Source organism: Gracilinanus agilis, chromosome 1, assembly GCF_016433145.1.
Source record: "Gracilinanus agilis isolate LMUSP501 chromosome 1, AgileGrace, whole genome shotgun sequence".
NCBI classification, from domain to species: Eukaryota; Metazoa; Chordata; class Mammalia; order Didelphimorphia; family Didelphidae; genus Gracilinanus; species Gracilinanus agilis.
This window is the reverse complement of record NC_058130.1, coordinates 335047266-335073702: the sequence shown is the minus strand read 5'-3', so window position 1 is coordinate 335073702 and position 26437 is coordinate 335047266. Positions and strand designations below refer to the sequence as shown.

The following is a 26437-nucleotide window of genomic DNA, read 5'->3' as shown; positions in this document are numbered from 1 at the left end:
TTTAAAAAAATTTTTTCTTTGGCTGCTCAGAGGCTTTTGAGGCTTAATTCTAGGCTTTTAAAAATATATAGCAGTACTATTGCTGAATAGCATTCATTCATTCCTCAAGCATATATTAAGAGCTTACCATGGGGGCAGCAAGGTGGCTCAGTAGATAGAGTGCCAGTCCTGGAAGTCTTGGGTTCAGATACTTCCTAGCAGTGTGACCCTGGGCAAGTCGTATAACCCTACTTGCCTAGCTGTTTATAACTTTACTGCCTTGGAATGGATCCATCCTATGACAGAAAGTAAGAGGTTTTTTTGGGTTTTTTTTAAAGATGTTTATGTGCCAGGTGTTGGACTAAACTGGGGAATACAAATATGGGGAGAAAAGAAAGATAACTACTGCCCTCCAGCAGCTTTCTTTCTATTGGGGGAAGGCTACCTACTTAAAAGAAAGTTGTAAAAGGGAAGTGGAGAGAGACCAAGGTACTAGGCTAGGGGTTTGCTAGGGGAAGTCAAGTGAACTACATGAAGAAGAATGAGAGGGGGCTGGCCTGGCCACCCTCCTTCAGTAGAGCTTCTGGGAGGAGCCTCTCAGTGAGAGAGGAGTCTTTGGGCTAAGGGTATTTACAACCACTGTTGGAATTCCAAGACTGGAAAGAGGGTTCAGGATGAAGAGCTGGGGCATGGTAGAGGAGGTCTAGAGTGCAGCATAGAGATTTAAATGTCCTCATTTAGCACTGTGCTCGTTAATTCAGCCTGACTTGGCATGAACTTTTTTGATTACTCTGGCATATACCATTAAATCATACTGAGTTTTCAGTCCCCTAAAATACCCAGCCCTTTTTCACACAAATTTGTCTGTCCTGTTTTTATAGTATTTTCTTGTTGCTTAAATGTTTTTTCAGCCATATCCCAACTTTTTATAACTCCATTTGGATTTTCTTGGCAAAAATACTGGAATGGTTTGCCATTTCCTTCTCCAGCTTATTTTACAGATGAGGAAACTGAGACAAACAGGGTAAAGTGACTTGCTCAGGGTCACATAGCTAGTATCTGAGGCCAGATTTGAACTCAGGAAGATGAGTCTTCTTGACTTCAAGCCCAATACTCTTAAATCACTGTGCCACCTAGGTGCCCTAAACTCAAGATTCGACATTTATTCCTGTAGACTTTAGAGTCAGTTCATCATTCTAGCCTTTAAAAATTCCTCCAGTCATTTTAGTGCATTTTCCATAATCATCAGGTTCAGTACCTTGGACAAATCTAACCCTGTTACTCAGCTACTTAAAAATCTTCCAGAGAAGTTCTCACTTTAGAATTTAAAAGCCCACTTTATCTGGCTTCCCACCAACTTTTCAGCTTTATTGTTCATTATTATATAAAATCCTTGAGAGCAAGGGTTGTTTTTGTGTTTTTGCTTTTCCTTGTGTCTTCTAGGCCTGTACAGAGTCTGGCACATAAGTTGTAAGAACTTCAGTGCCTAACTTTTGGTTGATTGCTCTCCAGTACTCTCCATTCCGAGCCAACTGGCCAATGAGCACTTCTCTTAAACACTAAATTCCCTTTGCATTGATGTTGGTCTCTCCAGTCTGGAATGTACTCACTCCCTTCTCCCTTTAGACTGTAGTCCCTGCCTCCTTCCAGAGCTCTTCCCACAATTTGTTAGCACTTTCTTCATCTTGAAATTATTTTACATTTCCTTATGTTAGCTTCTTGAGGGCAAGAATTTTTTTTATTATTATTATCCCCACATTTAGCATAGTGCCTTGTTCATAATATATGTGTTTACATAGTGTCACTGAATTAAAACTTAATAAGCAGCCTATACCTTCATAAGAGTTATTAATAAAAAGTGTCTGCCAGAGCTGCCCAAGGACAGCTAGGTCTCTGGTATATTTAAATAGCTTGATGCAGTCATTGTTTTGGGGTTTTGTCATTCAACCATTTCTAAAACCAGGCCTTGTGTCTCTACCTTGTCTTCTAGGATTTTCCTGTATCTTGTTATAGAAACCTTCAGGAAATCTAGGTCTTCTTCATTTACATTGTTCCTTTGATCTACTGGGCAAGAATGAGATTGATCCAATATTAAGCAAATCCCATTAAGTCCTCATAGACTTTTTTGCTTTTGTTTTTCTCTAATCTTTATCTCTACTGCCTTATACCCTTCCCTTATTTTGGAAATGATTTTTGTTGTTAGCAAGTTAGAAAACTCTGTTAATTAATAAAAACGACCTTTTAAGATAAAAGTTGGCATAGTTTTCATCATAACAAAGAGCTTGGTGATATAACTTTTTTTTAAAATGCAGTTTTCAGTAAATTAAAACTTAGTGCAGTGGTTCCCAAGCTTTTTTGGCCTACCGCCCCCTTCCAGAAAAAAACATTACTTAGCCCCCTGGAAATTAATTTTTTTTAAATTTTAATAGCAATTAATAGGAAAGATAAATACACCTGTGGCCATTACCGCTCCTCTGGATTGCTGCAGCATCCACCAGGGGGCGGTAGTGCCTACTTTGGGAATCACGTCATGTGTATGCATCATGTACCATGTTAGGATCCCAGTTACAGAGATGAGACAGTTTAGTCTGAAGAAAGAATGCATGTATGATTTGACAGCTTACTTTTAATTCTTGGAATCTATTTTGCCAAGAATATCTTCATTTTTATAAAAGTATGAGAACTTTTAAAATCAGCAAACAAAATACCTCATTGTGTGTGACTCATTATTTTTCAACAAACTAAAGATGAGATTTTCAACCTTGAATTTCAGTGATTCTGTGTTATAAGGAAGAATTGAGGCATTTTGGAAACCAACTATTAGATGAGTCCTTCTACTTCAGTTCTTGGCACTGTGCAGGCACCATGGTATTATATAGAGGCAAAATATCTCTCTTCTTCTGACCTCAGTTTCCTTACCTGAAAGATGATCAAGTAGAATAGACCATTCCTATGGGAAACTCAAGTACAAAGGTTCCATGAATTTAAATTTATTGTATATAAAGCATTTTAGGCTGTACAACGTGCAATAATATCCCTTCTCTATTAAAAATTTCATTTCTTCCAATTCAACCATTTTAATATACTTCCCTCATTTTACTGAGGAAGAAGCTGAGGCCTAGGAAGGTGGAGTAATTTGCCCATGACATTTGTCTTTTTTTTAAAGAATTATTGCTCTTGACACTTTAAATATTTTAAATATTCTTTTTTGTTTAGATTATAGAACACTTTGTGGTGACTTTCCTGGTACATAATGGACATCTAATAAGCACTTGTTTCTTTGCCTTGCCTTTTAGGCAGCTCAAAGCAGCCATAGGTTTAACTCCAGTAGAGAAAAACACTTTTGTACTGAAGGGCACAAGAGAATATATTTCACATAGGGTTTTTTTCTATCCTGTTGCTGTTTTGTTTCTCCTTAGTAAGAGGGATAAATAAAGATTTTGCACGGCTTCCATTTGTCTGAATAGGGAGAAATGAATTTTGCTTCAGGATAATTTATGATGAAAGACCCAGCCCTTTAGGAAAGAAAAAAAAAATTGTTTTAATGTATTGCACTGTTCTATGAAGGGAAAAAAAATCTATATATTTCTGTGACAAACTGGCAAGGGAAAATATAATTAGTGCAAGTGTTGGTTATAAATTAGACTTTATTATGGCTGCATGGGGACTGGGAAGGCACCAGAGACTATCTGATTCCATCGTCACCATAGCAACAGCTCACCCCATCATTCGCTCATATTTCTGAGCCTATCTTACACAGCTTCCTTAAACTTGATTATTAATGGATATTTATATAGAAATCCAATTTTTTTCAGCATAAGAACCTGGTGGATGTGATTTAAATTATTTTTATAGACATCCTAGCAGTTCAGCAGTCATTTGTTAATCTATGGATTATTTGTAGAAAATGTAATAACCACCCGGCAGTATTTTTTTCTCTTGGACAAGTATTATTAAGTACCTATTATGTGTTAAGGCAATAGAGATGCCCCCTGCCCTCATGGAGTTTGTAATCTAACTGAAATGCTAGGACATTTTTTTTTTTTTTTTTAGTTTTATGGTTGCTTCTTGTTTTTCTGTTTTCTCCTTAACTATGCCCACCCTATCAAACTCTTTTGTTATGAAGAAAAAACATTTATACATACCCAACCAAACTACAACTACTTCTGACCATCCATCCTACATTCCACATCCATGGTCCACATCTCTCTACTAAAGAGAGGGAAGTGTTATTATGGATACTTCCAGGACTGCCCTTTTTATAGTTCATCAAGGTTTAGTTGCTTTATAATGCTCTTATTATTTGTATTATTATAGATATTATGGTACAATGGTTAGAGCACTGGACCTGGAATCAGGAGGACATGAGTTCAGATTTGGCCACACTTAACACTTCCTAGTATGTGACCCTCAGCAAGTCATTTAACACTGTTTACCTCAGTTTCCTCATCTGTCAAATGAGCTGGAGAAGGAAGTGGCAAAACACTCCAGTTTCTTTACCAAGAAATCCCAAATGGGGTCACAAAAAGACTGAGACAACTGAAAAGAGACCAAACAACCATATAGATATTGTGTAGTATTGTTGATTTAATTCTGCCTTCTTCACTGGAGATCACTTCACACATTTTCCATTGCATTTGTAATACACAATTTGTTCAGCCATTCCCCATTCAATATGTATCCATTTCGTTTTTACTTTCTTGACATAGAAGTATTTTTTTGTAAGCTGGCTATGGAAGAAAACTTGTTAATCTTTCCTTTCTTACATTTCCTGTGAACACTAGAAGAATAGAATTAAAGTGTGATACAAAATGTAGACACTTGTGCAGGTGAATTAAAATCCATATTTTGTTATCCATAAAATAGAGTTAATACTGAAAAACGGAGGAGATGTTAAATGGCTTGTAAAAGTATTTTGGACCTGATGATATGTCCCAGAAAAATTGTCTTCTTGGATGTCCTGAAAATTCGAATACTAATCACTCTCCAAGTTGCCTATATCTTGTCTTTCTGATAAGTAAGGATTTTGTAATATTTTTCCAAACACCTATAATTTTCCCTCCAAAAAGAGAATTTTGAATACTTAGAAGGAAAAGGAAATATCTATATAAAGCAACCAACCTCAAATTTGAGACAAAAATATAAATACTATTGAATACAAATTTGCTTCCTTTGTTTGCACTTTCAGAAATAAGATATCTTCCTCTAAATAACTTGACTACAAATAGATAATCTCCCCTCTGGAGTTTGAATGTGGAAAAAACATTGTTTAAGTATAAATCAAAAGCAACTTGCTTATTGGTGTCCAAGGCGACGTCTTATTGCCATGACAACAGCATAGCTTTCCTTGAACCACATGCGTCTTTTAATGTGACCGTGTTGCTTTACCATCAGCTGTCACTGTCATCTCCTTCAGTCATGTTACACAGACACTCAAGGCTTCTCCCAGCTTTGGAGGTGTTTTGAGCATTGGGTAGACTTTGGGGGGTGGGGAGGGATGTAAGAAAAGGAAGCTCTTTACCACTTCCCAATATCATAGGCTCAAAACATCAGTCCGTTTAAGCAAGCTAGGCATTCCTGGAAGAGAGGGAGAAACTAAGTGGGCTTCTCAAAGGGCTTCATCAACCTGATACCTTTCTCTTTGTTGGGGAGCGAATAATGGTGAGGGGCTAGACAGGCTCCCTCAAATATGCAGGGGCCCTCCTTTAAGCTTTTCCCATTCCCTCAAACTGAACCCTAAAACAGGGGAAGAGAAACTATATCTCTCACTAGCACTGACTTCTTATACTATGACCAGCCTCCCCCCTCCACAAATCACAGAATTTTAGAGCTAAAAAGGAGCTTGGCAGCCATTTAGTCTAACCCATCCCCGAACCCCCAATTGAATCCCTACACCAGCATACCTGACCAGTGGTCAGCCACCTTCTAGTGGGGTGGGGGGCAGGGGAGCCACAGTTAGATAGTACTGTGGTTAGAGCACTGGGCTTGGAATCAGGAAGACTCACCTTCATGAGTTCAAATCTTGCTTCAGACAATTAATAGCTGTGTGATCCTAAGCAAGTCACTTACCCCTGTTGCTTTAGTTCCTCATCTGCAAAGGAAATAGCAAACCACTCCAGTATCTCTGCCAAGAAAACACTAAATGGGGTCACAAAGACTCAGACACATCTGAAGTACAGCAACATGATGGGGAGCCATTGCCTTCAGAGGCAACCTATTCCACATGGGGATATTTGTATTTGTCAGAAAGTTTTTTCTGGATACACTTAAAGATTCCTAGATTTTCTTTTATAACTTTTTCATCTATTTCTTCTAGTTCTGTCCACAGGAGCCAAACAAAAGGAGTCATTCCATTTTCCTCCTGGCCTGGGGTCCACTGTCCTGATTGGTGGGCATGTAGAATGGTTCATTACATCAGACCAATTCCAGCCTTGCTTCACATGTGACTTGCTATCTTTGATGAGATTTCTTAAACTTCTTCTTATCTCTGTAACAGAATCTCCCATTGCTTCTGGAAAAAGTATGTCAGTCAGGGAAATGTCCTCCTGTGACTTCCCAATGCAAACACCCCTCTCACCACCACTGCCTTATAGATACTGTCTGCCTCTCCTAAAATGTAAGTCCCTTAAGGGACCATCTCACATTTTTACCCCAAAGAATTTTCACAGTGAACACAAAGAAAAATTTTTAAATTTTTTCTTTAAAAATGTCTGTCTTTTTTTGTTTGCTCATTTCACCAGATTTGCATACTTGAACAAAGCTTACTTTCTATCATCTAACCTTTCCTTCCTTCTCCCTGGCATCTCTTTTCCAGACTAAGTGTTCCCAGTTATTTAAACTGGTTCTTAAATGATATCGACTCAGGGCCCTTCACCATCCCAGTTACCTACTCTAGATTCTCTCCAGCTTATCAGTATCTTTTCCTAACAGTAATTGTTGTTGTTGTCAAGTCCTTTCTGACTCTTCCTGCAATCTTATTTGGGATTTTCTTGGCAAAGATCCTACAATAGTTTGCCATTTCCTTCTCTGGCTCATTTGACAGATGAGGAAACTGAGGCAAACATGGTGAAGTGACTTGCTCAGAGCCATCCAACTAGTCAGTAGCCAAAGCAGGATTTGAACTCAGAAAGATGAGTCTTCCTGACTCCAAGCCTTGGTGCTCTGTCCACTGTAGTACCTAGCTTTACCCAGCACTAAATACACTTTTCCATTTGGCAGAAATCTTCTCGCTAAAGTTAAGGACAGTGGTACTATAGTTCCTTCTCTGTCCCACTGGAGACTCTTGTCTATTACTGTATCCCTTACTTGTGTTGTTGTTCCATATCAGAGCTGGACATGATCCCCAGAGAGCCTCTCCCGAAGGGGTTCTTGCCCTTTATTGTCTTTGTTCCTCTTGGCAACCTGAGGAAGCCTCTGGACCCTTTTCTAGAGTCATGTTTTCAAATGCATAAAATAAAAAACACAGGGTTACAAAAGAAACCATTGTATTGAGATACAGTTATCAAGGTATTTTTTAAAGTTCTGAGACTCCTGGTTAAGAACAACTGTTCTGGCCCTGGCCTTGTCTGTTATAGATTAGAAAATAGAGGCCCAGAGAATCAAGTAGTCAATAAGAGGGATAGAAAAAGGTAGAGAAGAGGAGGCAGAAAGGCAGTGTGGTATAGTGGACAGAGGGCTGACTGTCCTTGGAGTCAAAGTCATAGGTTCAAATCCTGCCTCTTATACAAATTGGCTGCAATTTATGTATGAAATAGGCAGATCACTTAACCTCCCAGTGCCTCAGGCAGCTCTCTTAAGATTGTTGTAGATAGTTGTGTATTTTGGGAATGGGGGGTTCCGTGTGGGAGCTCCTCTAAACAAATGAAATAACAAGTTAGACCAAAAACAAAGAAAAGTCAGAATCAGGTTAAAATAGCAGTTGCCTACAACTTGACTGCCTTCAACAATGTTTTTCAGTTTTTGTTCTCTGTTTGCAAAGATAAGATGATTAGATCATTAAATTTCCCACATCAAAACTATAGTGTGCTATCAGTTTTATGATTCAGAAATATATCATACATTTCTTCCACCTGGCTTGGTTGCCTGTAATATAGTCAATTCTACTTTTTCTCTCCCTTTAGAGAGGAATACAGGATGAAAAACAATAAGATGTAGTAATAATATTAATAATAGCATTTGCAAAACTATTTAAAGTTTTCAGTGGTCTGTACAATATGTATTATCTGTAAGGGGGAAAAGGGGTTTTATAGGTTCAATACATTAAAAGATGGTTGCCAGAGGATTGAACTATTATCAATCCTCAATTAAGAATAATCTCAAGTCAAAATTGACTTTTATGGAAGTTTATTTACAATTAAGAAGAGAGAGAAGAAATAAGGAAATAAGAATCTAACCCAGTAGGTAATTTATTATGATCCTCTAATTAATCCAGGTAGATCTTAACCCTCAGCCAAGAGTTAGAAGGGCCAGAGGCCAGGAGGTGAATGGAGCAAAACTTCATTCACAGAGTCAACTAAAAGAAATTTCTTAAGAGAAGTTCAGGAAGATTCAGTCAGTCTTTAAACTCACCACGTGGAATTCAAAAGAAGATATTTAAAGTAGTCTCACCAAGGTCTCAACACTCCTTCAGGGAACAGAAGAGCTCCTTCATCAGCCGCCCTCTTCACCAGAAGCTTCCTTACTCACTCAACTCCCTCTTTTTAAAGGGATCATTTATGCGTCATTTCCCGTGCCTTCCCCTAGTTTTCCTTGTCCAATCACAATAGACACTTCTCATAGAACACCTAGGGGGCAGTCAGTGATTCTGATTCGTCACTCACTCTAGCACAAGTGGGTTAGGGACCTCCCAGAATTAGAGGTGTTCTCACCTTGGTGATTAAATCTAAAGATGGGCAGTGTAGACTTAATCTAATTATCACATATCCCTTGTTATCTTAACAGCAACCCTGGAAAGTAGGTTCTATTATTATTCCCATTTTACAGATGAAGAAAATGAGGCAAAAAGAGTTTAAATGACTTGCCCAGGATCATATAGCAAGAAAGTGTTTGAGGCTATATTTAAATTCAGAGCTTCTGCACTCCAAGTATCCAGTTGTATCACTTTGATATACAGACAAAGAAGACTATTTAAGAGAAACGTGGTTTTGTGATGGTCTGGAAGATTTCACTTATCTTTGGGAAAGGAAAATGGGATCAATTCAAGAAGGTTTCATGGAAGAAATAAGTTTTCGAACTAGACCTTGAAAAATGAATAGGATTTTAATAGACAAGGCATTTAAGGCCCTTCCCCCCCCCCCAAAAAAAAAAAAAAGCATCTGAAAAAGGTCTGGAAATGTAAAGGCCAGGAGTCCTATTTGCCTGGAGGGTATTACAAGACATACCATCAGTGGCCCAGGCCTTTTTCAAGACATACAAAGATTCCATGCCCATATTTTCAGTCCAAAATAACAATGGAGACTTTAGGAAATAAGTTCTTTCTTTCCTCGTCCTCTCCTCTCCTCTCCCTCCCGCCACCATCCATCCACCCCTTAGGCCAGATTTTGCATTTATTTAATCATGATCCATCAAATATATTTTTTTAAGTTTTAAAATTAAATAAAAATAAAAAGTGGGATAGTGGGAGCCAGAGAGAAAAGAACATCCATTTGCTAAGGAGCACTCCTTCCCTTCCCATATGATTCATTCTTAGCAAAGGTAAGTGACTGTGGAAGAATTCCTGCCAGCTGTCACAGTGAGGCAGGTCCACTTTAGTGTTTTAAGACATTCATTTTCTCAGACATTAAAAGAAATAGTTCATTCCCTGTTCTAGCCTAGTTTGGGGCTTTTTTGAGGTGGGGTTGGGGGATTATAAAATAACAGCTACATACGAATCTGGCATTGCAAATAGATGGGCTCATATATTACTTCTTCGTTCTGCTAGTTAATAAACATCTCTTAGCTGTCTGATTTTATTTTTTTTATGGGGATTGTTATTAATTCAAAAGGACTTGTCATTAATCCCTAAGCTTCCTTGCAGTGAAAGTGTTTTGTTTTCCATTTGAAAGTCTAATTATATGCTCATTCTGGTGCATTTTATACCTTGGGATTCCCACCCCACCCCCTTTTTTTTTTTTAGGAAGTTCCAGTGCTGGAAGATTGTTGATTTAGTTAACTTGTTTTTGCCAAATTGCCTATGAGAGATAGTTATACTGGATTTCACCCACTTGGGGGCACCAAATAGACAAAAAACAGGTCACTTTACTTTTCCTCTCTTTTCATATATTATTTAAGCCTTTTGGCCTCTCAAAGTTGAGTAAGCTGGCTCTCAGAAACCCGAGAATGAATTAAGCGTGGTATGTCTAGTTGGTCTGAAAACTCAAAATCACTAACCTTTAGGAAAAGGGGGGGGAAATCAAATTACCAAAAACTCCATAAAAGATCCAGTTACCTTTCTTTTTCACTTGCAGGGTATGGTTGTGTTTATCTGGACCCATGAGATAAAATATCTAAATTTTTAGTATTTCCAGAGATTGAGATAGCTTCACAACATCACTATGTCTTCCTTTCCTTCTTTCTTCCCTCCTTTTTCTTTCCTTCCCTTTTGCTTTTCTTTCCTTCTTTCAGATTTTGGTTTAGAGACGGAAAAGTGCTTGAATTCCCATCTACTCTTTTTATATTTTATAGATGAAGAAAGTAAGGGACAGAGAGAAGTAATTTGGACAAGGAGAACCCAAGTAATTAGTACTGAAGCTGGGATTTGAACACAGAAGAGCCTCTAATTTTCTAAATCTTCCTTCATTTCTTCTTTATTTTTGCCTCTCTCTTCTTCCTCTTCCTTTTCCTCATTCTTGGAGCCCACCTATTTCACTTCTCCATGTAAAAGACTTAACTCTAAAAATTAATAAATAAGAGTGATCTTTTTTGAATGGTTCTGGAAGTTAAGCAGTATTGGAGTGGAGAAGGATTAAAATAAGTAGTATTTTCTGGAAGATTTGCCTCATAAAGCAGACTCTTTTATATAAATTTAATATGGATGAAATGGTTATTTGAATGGAAAACATTTCACTAATGGAGGGATAAATCACTGATAGTCTCATTTCCCACATAACTTCATCCTCTATCAAGAGCTACTTCTGAAGCCTTAGGCCTTTCTTTTAACTTCCTTGAGTACAGCATTATTTCTTCTAGTTATAGGGTAGATCATGTGGCTTACCACCCCAGAACTGTCTTGAGTCTTACCTAACTACTCCTATCCCCACTAGGAATAATGACACTTGATTCATGGGAGACCTAGACAAATAATGGAATATAGGTCAAAGTGGTAAAGCCAAATCATTTGCACTCAGTATGGAAGCTGCTTTATTTCATAGTCATTATTGACATTTTGATGTCAATGCCCATTTACTGAGAACCACTCTAGTATAGGCTGTCACTTGACAAACTAATTTCCTGCCAATATTAAATGTCAGATGTGCCATACAGATCACCAGAGGCACAGAATTATTTAAGATCCAAGGTTGAAAGAAACCACTAATTTTTCATAAATATATTTGTGCATATATGTATTTACATATATGTAGATCAATAGAAAGACATTTATCTAGACTACTGCTCTTTAGTCTCTCAGACATGCCATTCACTACCTATTATTCATATGTGTAGCCCAGAAAGGATTTCAACATATTTAATCAAATACTGAGTCCAGATTCAAGGCTGAGTCAAAATATCTCACTTCTCTTCAAGTTAGCTATTAGAGTATTTATTTTTTCAAATCAAAAGGGAAAATAATCTCATTTTTCCTTTCCCAAAATAGAGTTCCCAGTGATGTAATCTAAGTTATGATACCTTTTCCTCTGTATATCCTTATAGCTTTTCCAGAGCTCTTTCACATCAAAAATTACTTTTACTATCACACACACACACACACACACACACACACACACACACACACACACACACACACACACCTCTACCTTCTTGTGTAAATTAATTTCACCTGGTGTCTAACCAAGGCAGCACAGTATTGAGTACATCATAGATGCTTACTAAATATTTGATATTGAATTGAAATGATCTCTTTTTTATCCTCACAACCTCACAACACAGGAAAGTACCTTTTTAGATTTTCTAGTTATTGAATATAGGGAGAAAATGGGTAATATCTCTCTGATTGTGTTATTTAGTCAATCAGTTGTGTTCAATTCTTCTTCACCCTGTGGACTATAGCATACCAGGCTTTTCTATCATCCACCATCTCTTGAACATCCAAGTTCATGTTAGTTGTTTCCATTATACTCTCTGCCAGCCCCTTCTCTTTTTTTCACTCAATCTTTCCCAACAATAATTTTTTTTCCAGTGAAATTTGTCTTATCCTTATGCAGCCAAAGTTAAATACTTTTTTTGTGTGTTTCTGCTTTGTGCTTCTGCTTCAGTATTTGGCCTTCTAGTGAACAGTCTGAGTTAGTTTCTTTATTGGCTGATTTGATCTCCTAACTGTCAAAAGGATTCTCAAGTCTTCTCCAGCACCACAATTTTAAAGTGTGGATTCTGCAGCACTCAGCTTTCTTTATAGTCAAACTCTGACAATCATATATTGCTCCTGGAAAAACCATAGCTTTGATTACAAAGACCTTTTTCAGGAAGGCAACATCTTTGCTTTTTAGTATGCTTTTCAGATCTGCCATAGGTTTCCTTCTGAGTGGGAAGTATCTTTTAATTTCATGGCTGCAGCCTCCATCTACAGTGCTCTTTGAACCTGAGAATATAAAATCTAGCATTGTTTCCCCTTTTTTAACCTTCTGTATGCCAGGAAATGATGGGACCATTTGCCAAGATCTTAGTGGGGGGTTTTCATGTTAAGCTTTAGGCCACACTACTTTTTCAACCTTGTCAAAAAGCTTCTTAATTCTTCTTCACGTTCTGCCATCTGAGTAGTAGTATCTCATGTCTGAGATTATTGATGTTCCTCCCAGCAATCTTAATTCTGGCTTTTGATTCATCAACCTGGCATTTGAAAATATACAGCTTTGTCATACTCTTTTTCTAATCTTAAACCAATTAGTTCGTCTGTGTTCAGTTCTAACTGTTGCTTTTTGACCAGCATGTAGGTTCCTTGGGAGACAAGTAAGATAATCTAGTACAACTGCCTTTTTGACAGCTTGCTATATTTTGTTATGATCGACACAATCAAAGGTTTTAGTGTAGTCAGTGAAAAAGAAGTAGAATTTTTTTCTGGATCTCCCTTGCTTTCTCTATAACTCAGTGAACATTGGCAATTTGGTCTCTAGTTCCTTTGCCTCTTTGAAAACTGGCCTGTTCTTCTGATATTGTTGGTTCACATATTGCTGAAGTCTAGCATGCAGAATCTTAAGCATAATTTTGCTGGCATGTTAAATGAGTGCAATTTTTCAGAAATTTGGACATTCTTTGGCATTGCCTTTCCTTAGAATTAGGCTGTAACCTTTTCTTTTCCAATCCAGTAGCCTTTGTTGAGTTTTTCAAATTAACAGTATATTGAGTGCAGCACTTTAACAGAATCATCTTTTAGGATTTTAAAAAGCCAAACTGGAATTCCATTGCCTCCACTAGCCTTACTGCTAGCAACACTTCCTAAAGACCCCCTGACTTCATTTTTTAGAATGTCTGAGTCTAGATCAGTAATTACACTATTGGGGTTACCTAAGGTGATGTTAAGATCTTTTTTGGGTAGTTCTGTATATTCTCATTATCTCTTCTTTTTCAAATCCCTACAATTTTTTTCTTTTATCATGCCCATTTTTGCATGAAACATTCCCTTGATATTTAGCTCATACTTAGGCCAATGATTTCCTCTACTTTCCTCAATTTAATTCTGAATTTTGATTTTCTACATTAGCATTCCAGTCATGTATTCTAAATGTTGTCTGCACCCCCTCCCCTTTTTTTCTGGTGTTAACTTCTAGATGATGTTATAGGTCTTTATAGAACTTTATTGTCCTCTTTGGCATCAGTGATTGGATCATTGGCTTGTATTACTGTTGTTGAGTGGTTTGCCTTGGATTTGAACAGATATCATTATGTCATTTTTGAGATTATAGCCCAATATTCTTTTTCTTATTCTTTTATTGACTATATAGGCTACTCTATTTCTTCTAAGGGTTGGTTCTTGCCCATAAAAGAGTGAGTGTGTGTGTGTGTGTGTGTGTGTGTGTGTGTGTGTGTGTGTGTGTGAATGATCATCTGAATTAAATTCATCCACTCTCATCCATTTAAGCTTGCCGACACTTAAGATATCAGTATTTAATCTTTCCATCTCCCCGTTGACCACATCCAGATTACCTTGGTTCATAGATCTTACATTCCAGGTGCCTATGCAATATTAATCTTTACAGCATCAAACTTTCTTTTTGTCACCATCAGCTTTAGCCCAGCTTCATCATTAGTACTAGAGCTACTTGTAGTTGTTCTTGCTCTTCCTCAGTAGTGTATTGGATGCTTTCCAGCCTGATGGACTCATCTTCCAGTGTCATCTCTTATCATTTTAATGCAATCCATGGAGTTTTCTTGGCAAAGATATTGAAATGGTTTGCCATTTCCTTCTCCATCAGATTACCTTTTGTCGGAATTCTCCACTGTTTCCTATCCATCTTGGGTGACCCTGCATGGCATTGCTCATTGTTTCATTGAGCTACACAAGCCCCTTCACCATGACGAGGCAGTGACTCAGGAGGAGAGACTCTGATTTCATTAGTTCCTCAGTAAATGCTTGCCAGCTGTCATTAGTTTAGCCATGACCTCCTAGTTTTCACTTTTTATAGGATGTATCACAGAATACATTTTTTAATACATTTTGGCAATTTCTATCTATAGAAGAGGTAGTACAGTAAATTGGAATAGACTGCTGGAATTGGTGTAAGTAAGAGCCAGGTTCAAATCCTGCCTGTATGTATAGAAAACGGGGAGTTGGCAATTTTTTTTTAAACCCAGAGACCAGCAAGAATTGTTATATGGAAGTAATAGCTGAAGAGGACTTGTGAGTTGGTGTTTCACTTAAAATTAAGAGAGACATCGCTGGCAAGAATATAGCTAAGGTTGGTGTGTTAGTAGTGTTAGCAATGTGTAAATCCTGTCTCAGACACTTACTGTGTGATCCCAGGTAGGCCTCAACTTCCTTATCCGCAAAATTAGGTGATTAGACTTGATCTGTAAGGTGCCTTTGGACTGCAAATCTCTAATCCTATGTATATTAGTACAATAATGTGAAGGAAAAGGACATGATAATGGAAACCAACCTATGAAAATTTGTAGTGACCAATTTTTTTAGTCCTATAGATCAATTGATGAGGTGCACCTCCTTCCTTTTGGTGAGAATTATATATATCCATCATTCAGTAAGCATTTATTAAGCAAATTTTATGTGCCAGACACTGAGCTAAGTGCTGGGGATGCAAATTCAGAAAAGTCAGTCCCTGCCCTCAAAGAGCTTACAATCTAGAGGAAGACAATTCAAAGAAGCAAGCTAAAGGGGACATGTATGGGAGACTATACCTAGCTCAGGGGCATAAGAAAAGTCCAAACTGATATTGCATTTGGTTGTTTTTTGCTTAACTAATCTTTTTTTAAACCCTTACCTTCTGTTTTAGCATCAATTCTGAAACATAATCAGGATAAGGACTAGACTACTGGCATTAAGTAACTTGCCCAGGGTCACAGAGCTAGGAAGTATCTGAAACTAGATTTGAACTTAGGTCCTCCTGACTTCATGCCTGGTACTCTATCTACTGTGCTACCTAGCTGCCCCTTAACCATTTTTCTTTGTTACTAAGATACATAGGGGTGGGAGTGGAGGATGGAGGAGCCTCCATATATCTGGAAGTGCTGTGCCAGAAAACAAAAGGATCAGTGAAACTTGTTTTTAAAAAGAAAGATAAAGGAAAAGGAATGTGAGGGAATGAAAACTTCCTTTTTCCATCTTACATCTAATTCTCCCCTTTCACCATGGATATTAGGCATGGTATCTCATATTCCCATATCCACAGATAACTCAAGGGGCAGGCTTACAGCTTTGTTTTCCAAGTTCAGGGCCTAATAAATTTAACAGCTCACAAGATAGGGGCAACCTGTTCTTCTATTACCCAACTTCATTTCAGAAAATGTGTTGTTGTTCTGCATTCATTTAACACAGCACATTTGCAGAATTCTATGCCCTTTTTATTTCTCTTCACCAAAAAAAAAAACAAAAAAACATCAATATCACAATGAGGAGACAGGGTCAAGTGCTTTATCAAGGTTATGGAGTATGTTCTTTGTAGCCTGCTACCATATCCACATCACTTCCTTAGAGTGACATCACTCTTGAGCTAGTGGCAACCTAAGGAGGATGTTTACCTCGATCCCATCCCTATGCAAAATGTCTGGCATCATTATCCAGAGATAGAGATTACACAGGCTTCTTCAGGAGCCCAAGTTCAGAAGCTTTACTGCTCAGTTCTTCAGATTTTTATCTTTACTTCTCTCAAAAAGTACTTCTTTTTCCTTGTCCATCTGATAATTGTGTTTATCTACTTACTTGTAAACCAGGAATCTTCAAGCCACCTGCAGGCCAGGTACTAGATATAATCCCCTCTCCAGGTACTAGATATAATCCGCTCTCTATCACCCTATCCTAGACCCTGGAATAGTCTTAAAGTCTCCAAAAATTAATTACTCCTGAGTGGCCAAGAGTAAAGGGCTAGAGAATAGGGGGAAGTGTTGGGATCAGAGGGTTCCAAACATGCCCCACACTCAACTCTTAGGAATTGTGATTGGAACATTGCAGATTCAGAGTATGAGAATAGTTTATTTGAATGAGCATTGGAAGCCATGTCAGAAACCTTACCATAACTTGAGTTAGGTAGGTGGTATACTAGAGAGAGTGATGAGCATGGAGTCAGGAAGACCTGTGTTCAGATCTTGTCTCAGATACTTCCTAGCTGTGTTATCATGGGCAAATCACTGAACTTTAGTTTTCTCGCTGGTAAACTGGAAATAACACTTCCCTCAGAGAATTATTGTAAAGGTCAAATGAGATAACATATGAAATGCTTTATAGACCTTAAAATATGATAGAGAGATTGATATATAGATAGTTAAATCTTGGCTATTCTCTGTTCTACTCATTCTTTTCCTTTGGGGATCCTAGAAAGAGTCCTAACCCTTACATAAGTTTGAGGTTGACTGTCCTTGGTCCTGACCTCAATGGCTGGAAAGCTGTCCTAGAAAAAAAGAGAAGGAATGGCTTCTCAAAACTACCTAGTGCCAACTAGATACAGAACAGTTACTTTTGCTGTTTCTCTTCATCAACACAATATCAAAAACCCTTAAGGCTTTAAGATGAAAATAGCACTTGCTTCTCTATCTTTATGGGAGCTGAAATCTTTCTGTCTTTGTTCTTCTCAGCTAAAAATATCCCCTTTCCTTAAATGTTTGTTTTCTCATTTATCCAATTTTCCAATCTCTTATTCTCTCCACCTCTTTCCCTGGAATCTTTCCAAGTTTACTACTAGGTACCCCACCAATTCCACTGATGTTGTTCACAGCCCCTCCAGGCCTCATCCTGTGACTTTCCTGTCCATATTTTCCCATCAGTCCTCCATAAGGGATCTGCTTCTCCTGATAGAGGTTTTCCTCTATCAGGCAGTGCTAATATCATACTTGGGCTATTTATTATCCTTCACTTGTAATATTGTCATTTTAGAGTCCAATTTCTTAGGCAGAATGATAGAAAATATGGCAAAAAAGAATAATAGAATTCTGCTTAAATATAGCTCATATTTCTATCCCTTGTTTTACACTTTTGGAGAATATTACTTATTATTTTGAGCTTTGAAGAATTTATGATTTACCTGCTTGAACATTGTTGTTATTTGAGAAATGTAAAACTGGTGTAAAAGACTGGATTGTTAGATGAGAGAATGGCCTCTCAAAGTCCCTTCCTATTCCAGGATTTTGTGATTCTATGATTCACTCTCCAGTAAAGAACTCTCTTTAGTTGAGAGTACTTCTTTTGAAGTGTGATAAAAGTCTTGCCTTAGAATCCATTATAGGACTACAGCCTTCTTAAAGAACCTTATAAAGGTAACTAGAGCATCATTTTATCAAAATATGGTTGGGCCAAGTGCCCTCAGAGTTGATATAAAAATGGTTTACAAGAGCATTATGGAGGGGAGAAATGGGTCCTTTTAAAATGGGATTGGGAATGTCCAGGATTTGCTTAGGAAATTGAGTGTTATATTGTGATGCATGAATATCCCCTTATCACTTCCTTGCTGTTAATTCTCCTTTGGGGAGGCTTTTGTTATAGTCGTTACTGAATTCCAGGGTCCAAGCTTGGTTGGTAAGATGCATAGCAACAGACTGGATGAGAGAGCCAATGGCATCTCCTTGGCATCCTTCCTCCCTTCCTCCTCTCTCCTCCACCCCACCCCCACCATCCACTCAGCTCTGATTTCTCAGTCTGTATTGTCTTTGGATACAGTACTCCCTGATGAGGAAGAAGCAGAGGTTGGAAAAGCTTTTTTTTAAAAAAAAAAAAGGTTGGTGGCTCTCCTAATCTGGTAAATGTTCTGGAAAGCTTGTTTATTCATATGGAACAGCCAAGCCAGTACTGCAACTAACTAGTGAAGCTACCAGGCCTCCAGGCTGCTGGCATCTGCAGCATGTTAGCATTGTTCAGCAATAAGCATCTTTTATTTTTAAAGCTGAAGGTGGCAGGGGAGCCCTGAAGACATAACCAAATATGTGGCAGAAAGGCTATTTGCTTTCTTTGATTCTGGTTGAGATTGAGCTCCTATGTTGAGCTTTTATACACTATTCTACATAAATAATCTTTTTGTATTTACTTTCTCTTTTATTTCATCTTCCCTCTAAGCAATTTCAGGGTTTTGTCGCCTGTCTTAATGTGTTTCAATTGAATAACTCTCTATTTTGGCCTTATATCTTAGGCTTAGGGTAGAAAGGGACACCATCTTAATTCAACCCTCTTATTTTACAGGTGAGAAAACTGAAGCTCAAAAAATTTAATTAAATAATCTAGAGAATATTATATATGTGTGTGTATAATTAGTATATAGTGTATATAATAATATAATCTATAAATATAATATAGATTATTAACAAATATAATTATAATGTTCAATCACTAATATCAGTAGTACATTAGTCATTCTATGGATTATTGCAATTGTGATAAATAATGTAATATTATATTGACCATTAAATAATTAAAATTAATAAAACAATAAAATCATCAAGAAAATTTATATTATTGACCATTGTCAAATTATTAATTAAATTAATTCATTATGAAGATCACAGTAGGAGCAGAACCAGAATTTAAATCTAGCTCTTCTGGCTCACTCCAGATCCAGGGTTTTTTTAACTCTGTTGCGCTTATTTCCATTGTTTTTAATGCTATATTCCCACCTACCACTCCCCTTTCTCTTCCCTTACCCACAAACTATCAGACATATATTGATAACAACTATGAGACTTGAATTACAGTCACTAGAAGCATTGTTGCCAAGACTATGAAATCCAAGTGGAGTTTTATCTTTAGGCTTATAGCTAGAGATGTCTGAGAAGCCTGGCAATTTCAGCCTTCTGATTATCTAGGACAGACCTTTCTTAGAGAGCTTCAGTTTTGTTTATTGCTGTGAACCATTAGTCACAAGAAAGCAGCTTTCAAAAAAGGTAAATTTCTATTTCCTTATTTCGCAACAGTAAGAGGTGGCATGGTAGGTGAGAGATGCCATAGATTGGATAAGAAGAGATGAGTTCACAAGAATGTCAGCTCTGGCACTGAGTAGCAGGGTAATCTTGGTTTTTAGTTTCCTCATCTGTAAAATGGGCAGTGGGGAATGAAGGAGTAGATTATCTGATTCCTCAAGGCCTTTCCTGTTTTGAATTTTTTCGTCTTTGGGCAGGAAGCTTCTTTTTCACAATTGCTGAACATTTTGAAGGGCACATGCTTAAAAAGTAATTGGGATGAGGTTGGAGGCAGTCGTTTGTAATTGATTTCTTCTGAAGCTCATCAGGAGCTAGCTTTAGCCCTCCTAGAAAGGACAACTATACATTCTAAAACCTGCAAACAGATAATTGGCTTCTGAAATTATCTTTTAGCTTCTCCTTCAAAGGCTTAGAATGGTCTGATGTGTAGTTCATTTGGCTGGGGGAAGAAAAAGCTCAAGCTTATACTCTTAGGGCGTTGATTCAGGATTGTTCACAGAGTATTTGAGGTTGAATAAGGCCTAGTGGGTTTTTTTTTTAAATTTTTAAAATTTTTTCAGTTACACATAGAAACACTTGAGAGTTATTTTTTTACATTTTTTATTTTCTCCCTTCCTCCTTCCCTTCTTTCTCTTCCCCATCCCTGAGGCAGTGAATACTCTGATATAGGTTATATACCTTTACTTTTGTGTAATATGTATTTCCATATTCCTCATGTCATGATAGAAAGAATGCCTATGCACATACAATAGAAATATATGAAGGAAATAAAGTGGAAGATGGCATACTTTGATCTGTACCAGATTCCAACAGTTTCTTCTTTGGCTGTGGATAGCATTTCTAGGATGAGACCCTTGTGGTTTTCTTAGAGATTTGCTTACAGTTTAAATAGTTTAGATCTTCACAGTTGATCATTGTATAATATTTCTGTTACTATATACATTGTTCTCCTGGTTCTGCTCACTTCACTTTGCATCAGTGCTTATAAATCTTACAAAGTTTTTCTGAACTCATCCTGTTCATCATTCCTTACAGTACAATAGTATTCCATTACAACCATCTACCACAACTTGATCATCCATTCCCCAAGTGATGGACTTTCCCTCAGTTTTCAATTCTTTGCTACTACAAAAACAGCTACTAATAATATTTTGATACAGGTAGGTCCTTTTTCCCTTATCTCTGATCTCTTTGGAATAGCACTCAGTAGTGCTATTGCTGTGTCAAAAGGTATGCATAGTTTTGTGGTTCTTTGAGCCTGGTTCCATATTGCTCTCCAGAATGATTGTATCATTTCACAGTCCCAAATTTCCCACATCCCCACCAACATGTAATATTTTCAATTTTGGTCATATTAGCCAATCTGGTAGGTATGAGGTGGTATCTCAGAGCTATTTCCATTTGCATTTCTCTAATCCATAGTGATTTGGAACATTTTTTTTTCATATGACATTGGATAGTTTTCATTTCTTCCTGTGAGAATTGAGGAATAGTAGTTTTGATGAGCTTATTTTCTATGTTCTCTTTCATCCAGAGAAGTCACAACGTGAAGATTCATGGAGAATGTTATACATCCTGATAAGGAAGGAAGTAAAGGAGAGAGGGAGGGAGAAAGAAAGTAAAGAAGGAAGAGAGAGAAGGATGGGAAAGAAAGAAGAGAAAAGGAAAGATTTATTAAACACTATGTGCCAGACACTGCTAAATACTTTACAAATATTATCTTCTTTGATCTTCACAACAATCCTAGGAGGTAGATGCTATTATTACCTTTGTTTTACAGATGGGGAAACTGAGGCAAACAGAAGTTAAGTGATTTGCCCAAGGTCACCTAACTAGAAAATGTCCAAAGTGGCAAACTCAAGTCAGCCCAGTGTTCTAGCCATTGAGCCACCTAGCTGCCCATGTAGCACAATGCTTTGCACATTGTAAGCACTTAATAAATGTGTTTGTAAGAGTAATAGCTGTACCTTATTTATTTTGAGCATTTGTGCCTCATTCCTCTTTTCCCTATATAGTACCTGGCATAGAGCCCTGCACCCATTTTTTTGTTGTTTTTCAGTCATTTTCAGTTGTGTCCATCTCTTTGTGACTCCATTTGTGGTTTTCTTGGCAAAGATAGAGAGTAGTTCACCATTTCCTTCTCCAGTTCATTTTACAGATGAGGAAACAAAGGCAGACAGATAAGTGATTTGCCCAAGGGCACACAGCCATTAAGTATCTGAGGTCAAATTTGAAACTCAGCTCTTCCTGATTCCAGGCCCAGTACTCTATCCACTACTTCTTGGATTGACTCAGATGGAAGGGAAGTTATTTTTCCCAGCCTTTTCTGTTTTTTTTTAAAGCTCTTCATTACTTGGCCTCTCATCTATCTTTCTAGTTTTAACACCCTGATTCTTCCGTATATTTAATGGTCCAACCATACTGTTCCTCACACCCTCTAGTTCCCATCACTATGTCTTTACATTGGCTATCCCCCATGCTCAATGTGCTTTCCCTCTTCACCTATAACTCTTAGAATTCCTGGCTGCATGGGATGGAAGGACTTGGATTTAAACATGGCCTCAAATACTTCCTAGCTATGTGATCCTGGGTAAGCCACTGAACCCCAAAAGCCTAGCCCTTCCTGCTCTTCTGCCTTAGATTGGATAATAGCCATTTTTAGACAGAAGGTAAGATTTAAAAAAAAAAAATTCTTGGCTTCTTTTCAAACTCAGCTCAAGGGCAGGAGGCCTCTTCCCTTCCCCTTAGTTGATCATGTCTTCCTCTCTAAGGTTAGCTCCCAGTGCTTCTGTCCTAATGTATCTGTGTTTTCTCCTGCCTTAGGATGTGACTTCCTTGAGAGCAGGGACTGTTTTTGCATTTTCTCTATTATCTCTCGAACTCAAGTAGAATTCCTAGCACATAAATACTTGGTGACAGGTTGATTTTTCATCTTTGCTATGTTCTCTTGCTTTAGTGAGGAAATAGCCAGGCATTTTTCTCAGTCCTAAAAGAAATGTCAGTATCATTCAAAGTTGATTTCCTTTCAGAGCTACTCAGCTATTTCACTTCCCATCTTTGTTCTGTGTTTTATTTTCAGTTTCCAAAATGGGGCGTAAAATTCTTCTTCTCCTTTAAATAAATGTGTGTGTGTGTGTGTGTGTGTGTGTGTGTATGTATATATATATATATATATGCATGTATTTACATGAGATTCTCCATTTTAGGAAAGCATTTTACACAAACTTTGTATTAAAACAAGATGTTAGAAGTGCTGAACAAAATATGAGAAATCACTGCCTGGCATAGTTTTTCCTTCCTCCCAACCCCCACCTTTCTATCATTTTCTTTCCCTTTTAAGGGTATCATACTTAAAGTAGAGAACATTTGTGCCAACCTCAGATTTGATTGGTGTTTATTTTACCATTTTGTTGACTTAATCTGTGACATTCATGTCTTTGGGAAGGAAGGAGGATTCTTAGGACACTTGAAATTAATAGTTTGCACTCATTTCTCTACTCCTATATGCTTTAGGTTTCGTCACAGTCCCAATTGCTGGTACCTGAGAGACTGGACCATGCATAGCTGGATTAGACAGTGCCTCAAATATGGTGCCCAAGACAAAGCCTTGTATACTCTCGTCAATAAGGTGAGTGTTCTTAGAGTAGCTATAGCTGACTCAGATGAATTTGTATGTTGTTGTGTATGTCTACTGACCTACAAACATTTTATGGTAAATATTAAGATATAAGATAAAACCATCACAACTCTCCTTTCCCTGAGCATACTTCAGAAATAAGCCAGTAAAAGCCAGGCCTGGAAATGGGAGGTCTTGGGTTCAACTGTGACCTCAGACACTTCCAAGCTGTATGACCCGGGCAAGTCACTTAGCCCCAATTGCCTAGCCCTTACTATTCTTCTGCCTTGGAAACTGTACTTAGAATTGATTCTAAGACAGAAGGCAAGGTCTTTTTTTCGTTTTTTGTTTTTTAGAAGAAAGAAGCCAGTGAGCATAAGAGAAATCCCACCAGAATCAATGCAGAACATTAGTAACCATTGATCTTGGCCTACTAGCTCTTCTCTTTAACTGAATTCCACCTCCAGAGGTGCCTTCACACAGGCTTTATTCCTCGTTGGCTTCCTTGCTCACCTTTGCTTTATGGAATCCCTAGCTTCTTTCTAAATTTAATTCAGGCACTATCTCTGACAAGAATCCTTAGTTACTCTAAGTAACTACTGCCCTCCTCCAGGAAATTACTTTGTACCTACTCATCCGTATTTTCTATTTAATTTTCTCCCTGTTCTTTTCTTGCAAAAAAATTAAGGGCTTAGAGAATAGAGATGGTTTCATTTTTGTCTTTGTCTTTGATCTGTCCATCCATCCACCACCTACCTATTATGTGTCAGGTCCTGGAAATACCAAGGCAGAAATTCTTAGCACTGAACACAGTGTTTAGTACATGGTAGAATGAATAGGTAAATCTTGCAGTTTTGGCTTCTTGCTCCACTCCCCTATGAAAGAATTTGGAGAAAAGGAATAACCATTCCTCCTAGAACCATTTGGTCCCTAGATTATTTTTTTTTTAATTTTTAAACATTTCTTGATATTCATTTTTAACATGGTTACATGATTCATGCTCCTACTTTCCCCTTCATCCCCCTCCGATCCCCCCCCTTGTCCCCCTACCCATGGCCGATGCACATTTCCACTGGTTTTTTTTTTAATGTTTATTAATATTCATTTTTAACATGGTTACATTATTCAAGCTCCTACTTTCCCCTTCACCCCCTGCTCTCCCCCCACCCATGGCCGAAGCACATTTCCACTGGTTTTAACATGTGTCATTGATCAAGACCTATTTCCAAATTGTTGATAGTTGCATTGGTGTGGTAGTTTCAAGTCTACATCTCCAGTCATGTCCTCCTCATCCCATGCGTTCAAGCAGTTGTTTTTCTTCTATGTTTCCTCTCCTGCAGTTCTTCCTCTGAATGTGGGTAGCGTTCTTTACCATAGATCCCTCAGAGCTGTCCTGTGTCATTGCATTGCTGCTGGTACAGAGGTCCATTGCATTCAATTTTACCATAGTATATCAGTCTCTGTGTACAATGTTCTTCTGGCTCTGCTCCTTTCGCTCTGCATCAGTACCTGGAGGTCTTTCCAGTTCACCTGGAACTCCTCTAGTTTATTATTCCTTTTAGCACAATAGTATTCCATCACCAGCATATACCACAATTTGTTCAACCATTCCCCAATTGAAGGGCATACCCTCATTTTCCATTTCTTTGCCACCACAAAAATCACAGCTATAAATACTTTCGTACAAGTCTGTTTATCTATGATCTCTTTGGGGTACAAACTCAACAATGGTATGGCTGGATCAAAGGGCAGGCATTCTTTTATAGCCCTTTGAGCATAGTTCCAAATTGCCAGCCAGAATGGCTGGATCAGTTCACAGCTCCACCAGCAATGCATTAATGTCCCAATTTTGCCACATCCCCTCCAACATTCATTACTCTCCCCTTCTTTCATTTTAGCCAATCTGCTAGGTGTGAGGTGATACCTCAGAGTTGTTTTGATTTGCATTTCTCTAATTATTAGAGATTTAGAACACTTTCTCATGTGCTTATTGATACTTTTGATTTCTTTGCCTGAAAATTGCCTATTCATGTCTCTTGCCCATTTATCAATTGGGGAATGGCTTGATTTTGTATACAATTGATTTAACTCCTTGTGTATTTGAGTAATTAGACTGCTGTCAGAGTTTTTTGTTATAAAGATTTTTTCCCAATTTGTTATTTCCCTTTTGATTTTGACTACATTGTTTTTATTTGTACAAAAGCTTTTTAGCTTAATATAATCAAAACCATTTAATTTACATTTTGTAATTTTCTCTAACTCTTGCTTAGTTTTAAAATCTTTCCTTTCCCAGAGATCTGACAGGTATACTATTTTGTGTTCAGTTAACATATTTGTAACTTCCCTCTTTATATTCAAGTCATTCACCCATTCTGAATTTATCTTGGTGTAGGGTGTGAGATGTTGTTCTAAACCTAATCTCTCCCATATTGTTTTCCAAATTTCCCAGCAGTTTTTGTCAAATAGTGGATTCATGTCCCAAAAGTTGGGCTCTTTGGGTTTATCATACACTGTCTTGCTGATGTCATTAACCCCAAGTCTATTCCACTGATCCTCCCTTGTATCTCTTAGCCAGTACCATATTGTTTTGATGACTGCTGCTTTATAGTATAGTTTAATATCTGGTACTGCTAGGCCCCCTTCCTTCATATTTTTTTTCATTATTTCCCTTGATATTCTTCATCTTTTGTTATTCCAAATGAAATGTTATAGTTTTTCCTAATTCAGTAAAGAAGTTTTTGGTAATTTGATAGGTATGGCACTAAATAGGTAAATTAATTTGGGTAGAGTGGTCGTTTTTATTATGTTAGCTCATCCTTCCCATGAGCAGTCAATGGCTTTCCAATTGTTGAGATCCAGTTTTATTTGTTTGGAAAGTGTTTTGTAATTGTTTTCGTATAATTGCTGTGTTTGTTTTGGTAGATAGATTCCCAAGTATTTTATATTGTCTAGGGTGATTTTAAATGGTGTTTCTCTTTCTACCTCTTGTTGCTCTAATGTGTTGGAAATATATAGAAATGCTGATGATTTATGTGCATTTATTTTGTATCCTGCAACTTTGCTAAAGTTGTTGATTATTTCTACAAGCTTCTTATTGATTCTCTAGGATTTTTTAAGTAA

General features: G+C 37.6%; 1 protein-coding gene across 1 annotated transcript in view; it reads left to right on the top strand.

Annotated features, from left to right (window-relative positions):
* MRPS27 (mitochondrial ribosomal protein S27) overlaps window positions 1-26437 on the top strand; it is a 163198-nt gene that overhangs the window by 93754 nt on the left and 43007 nt on the right. Inside the window, exon 5 of the mRNA XM_044662999.1 lies at window positions 23215-23329. Coding sequence (XP_044518934.1) covers window positions 23215-23329 — 115 coding nt within the window. The remainder of the gene's footprint in view (window positions 1-23214; window positions 23330-26437) is intronic.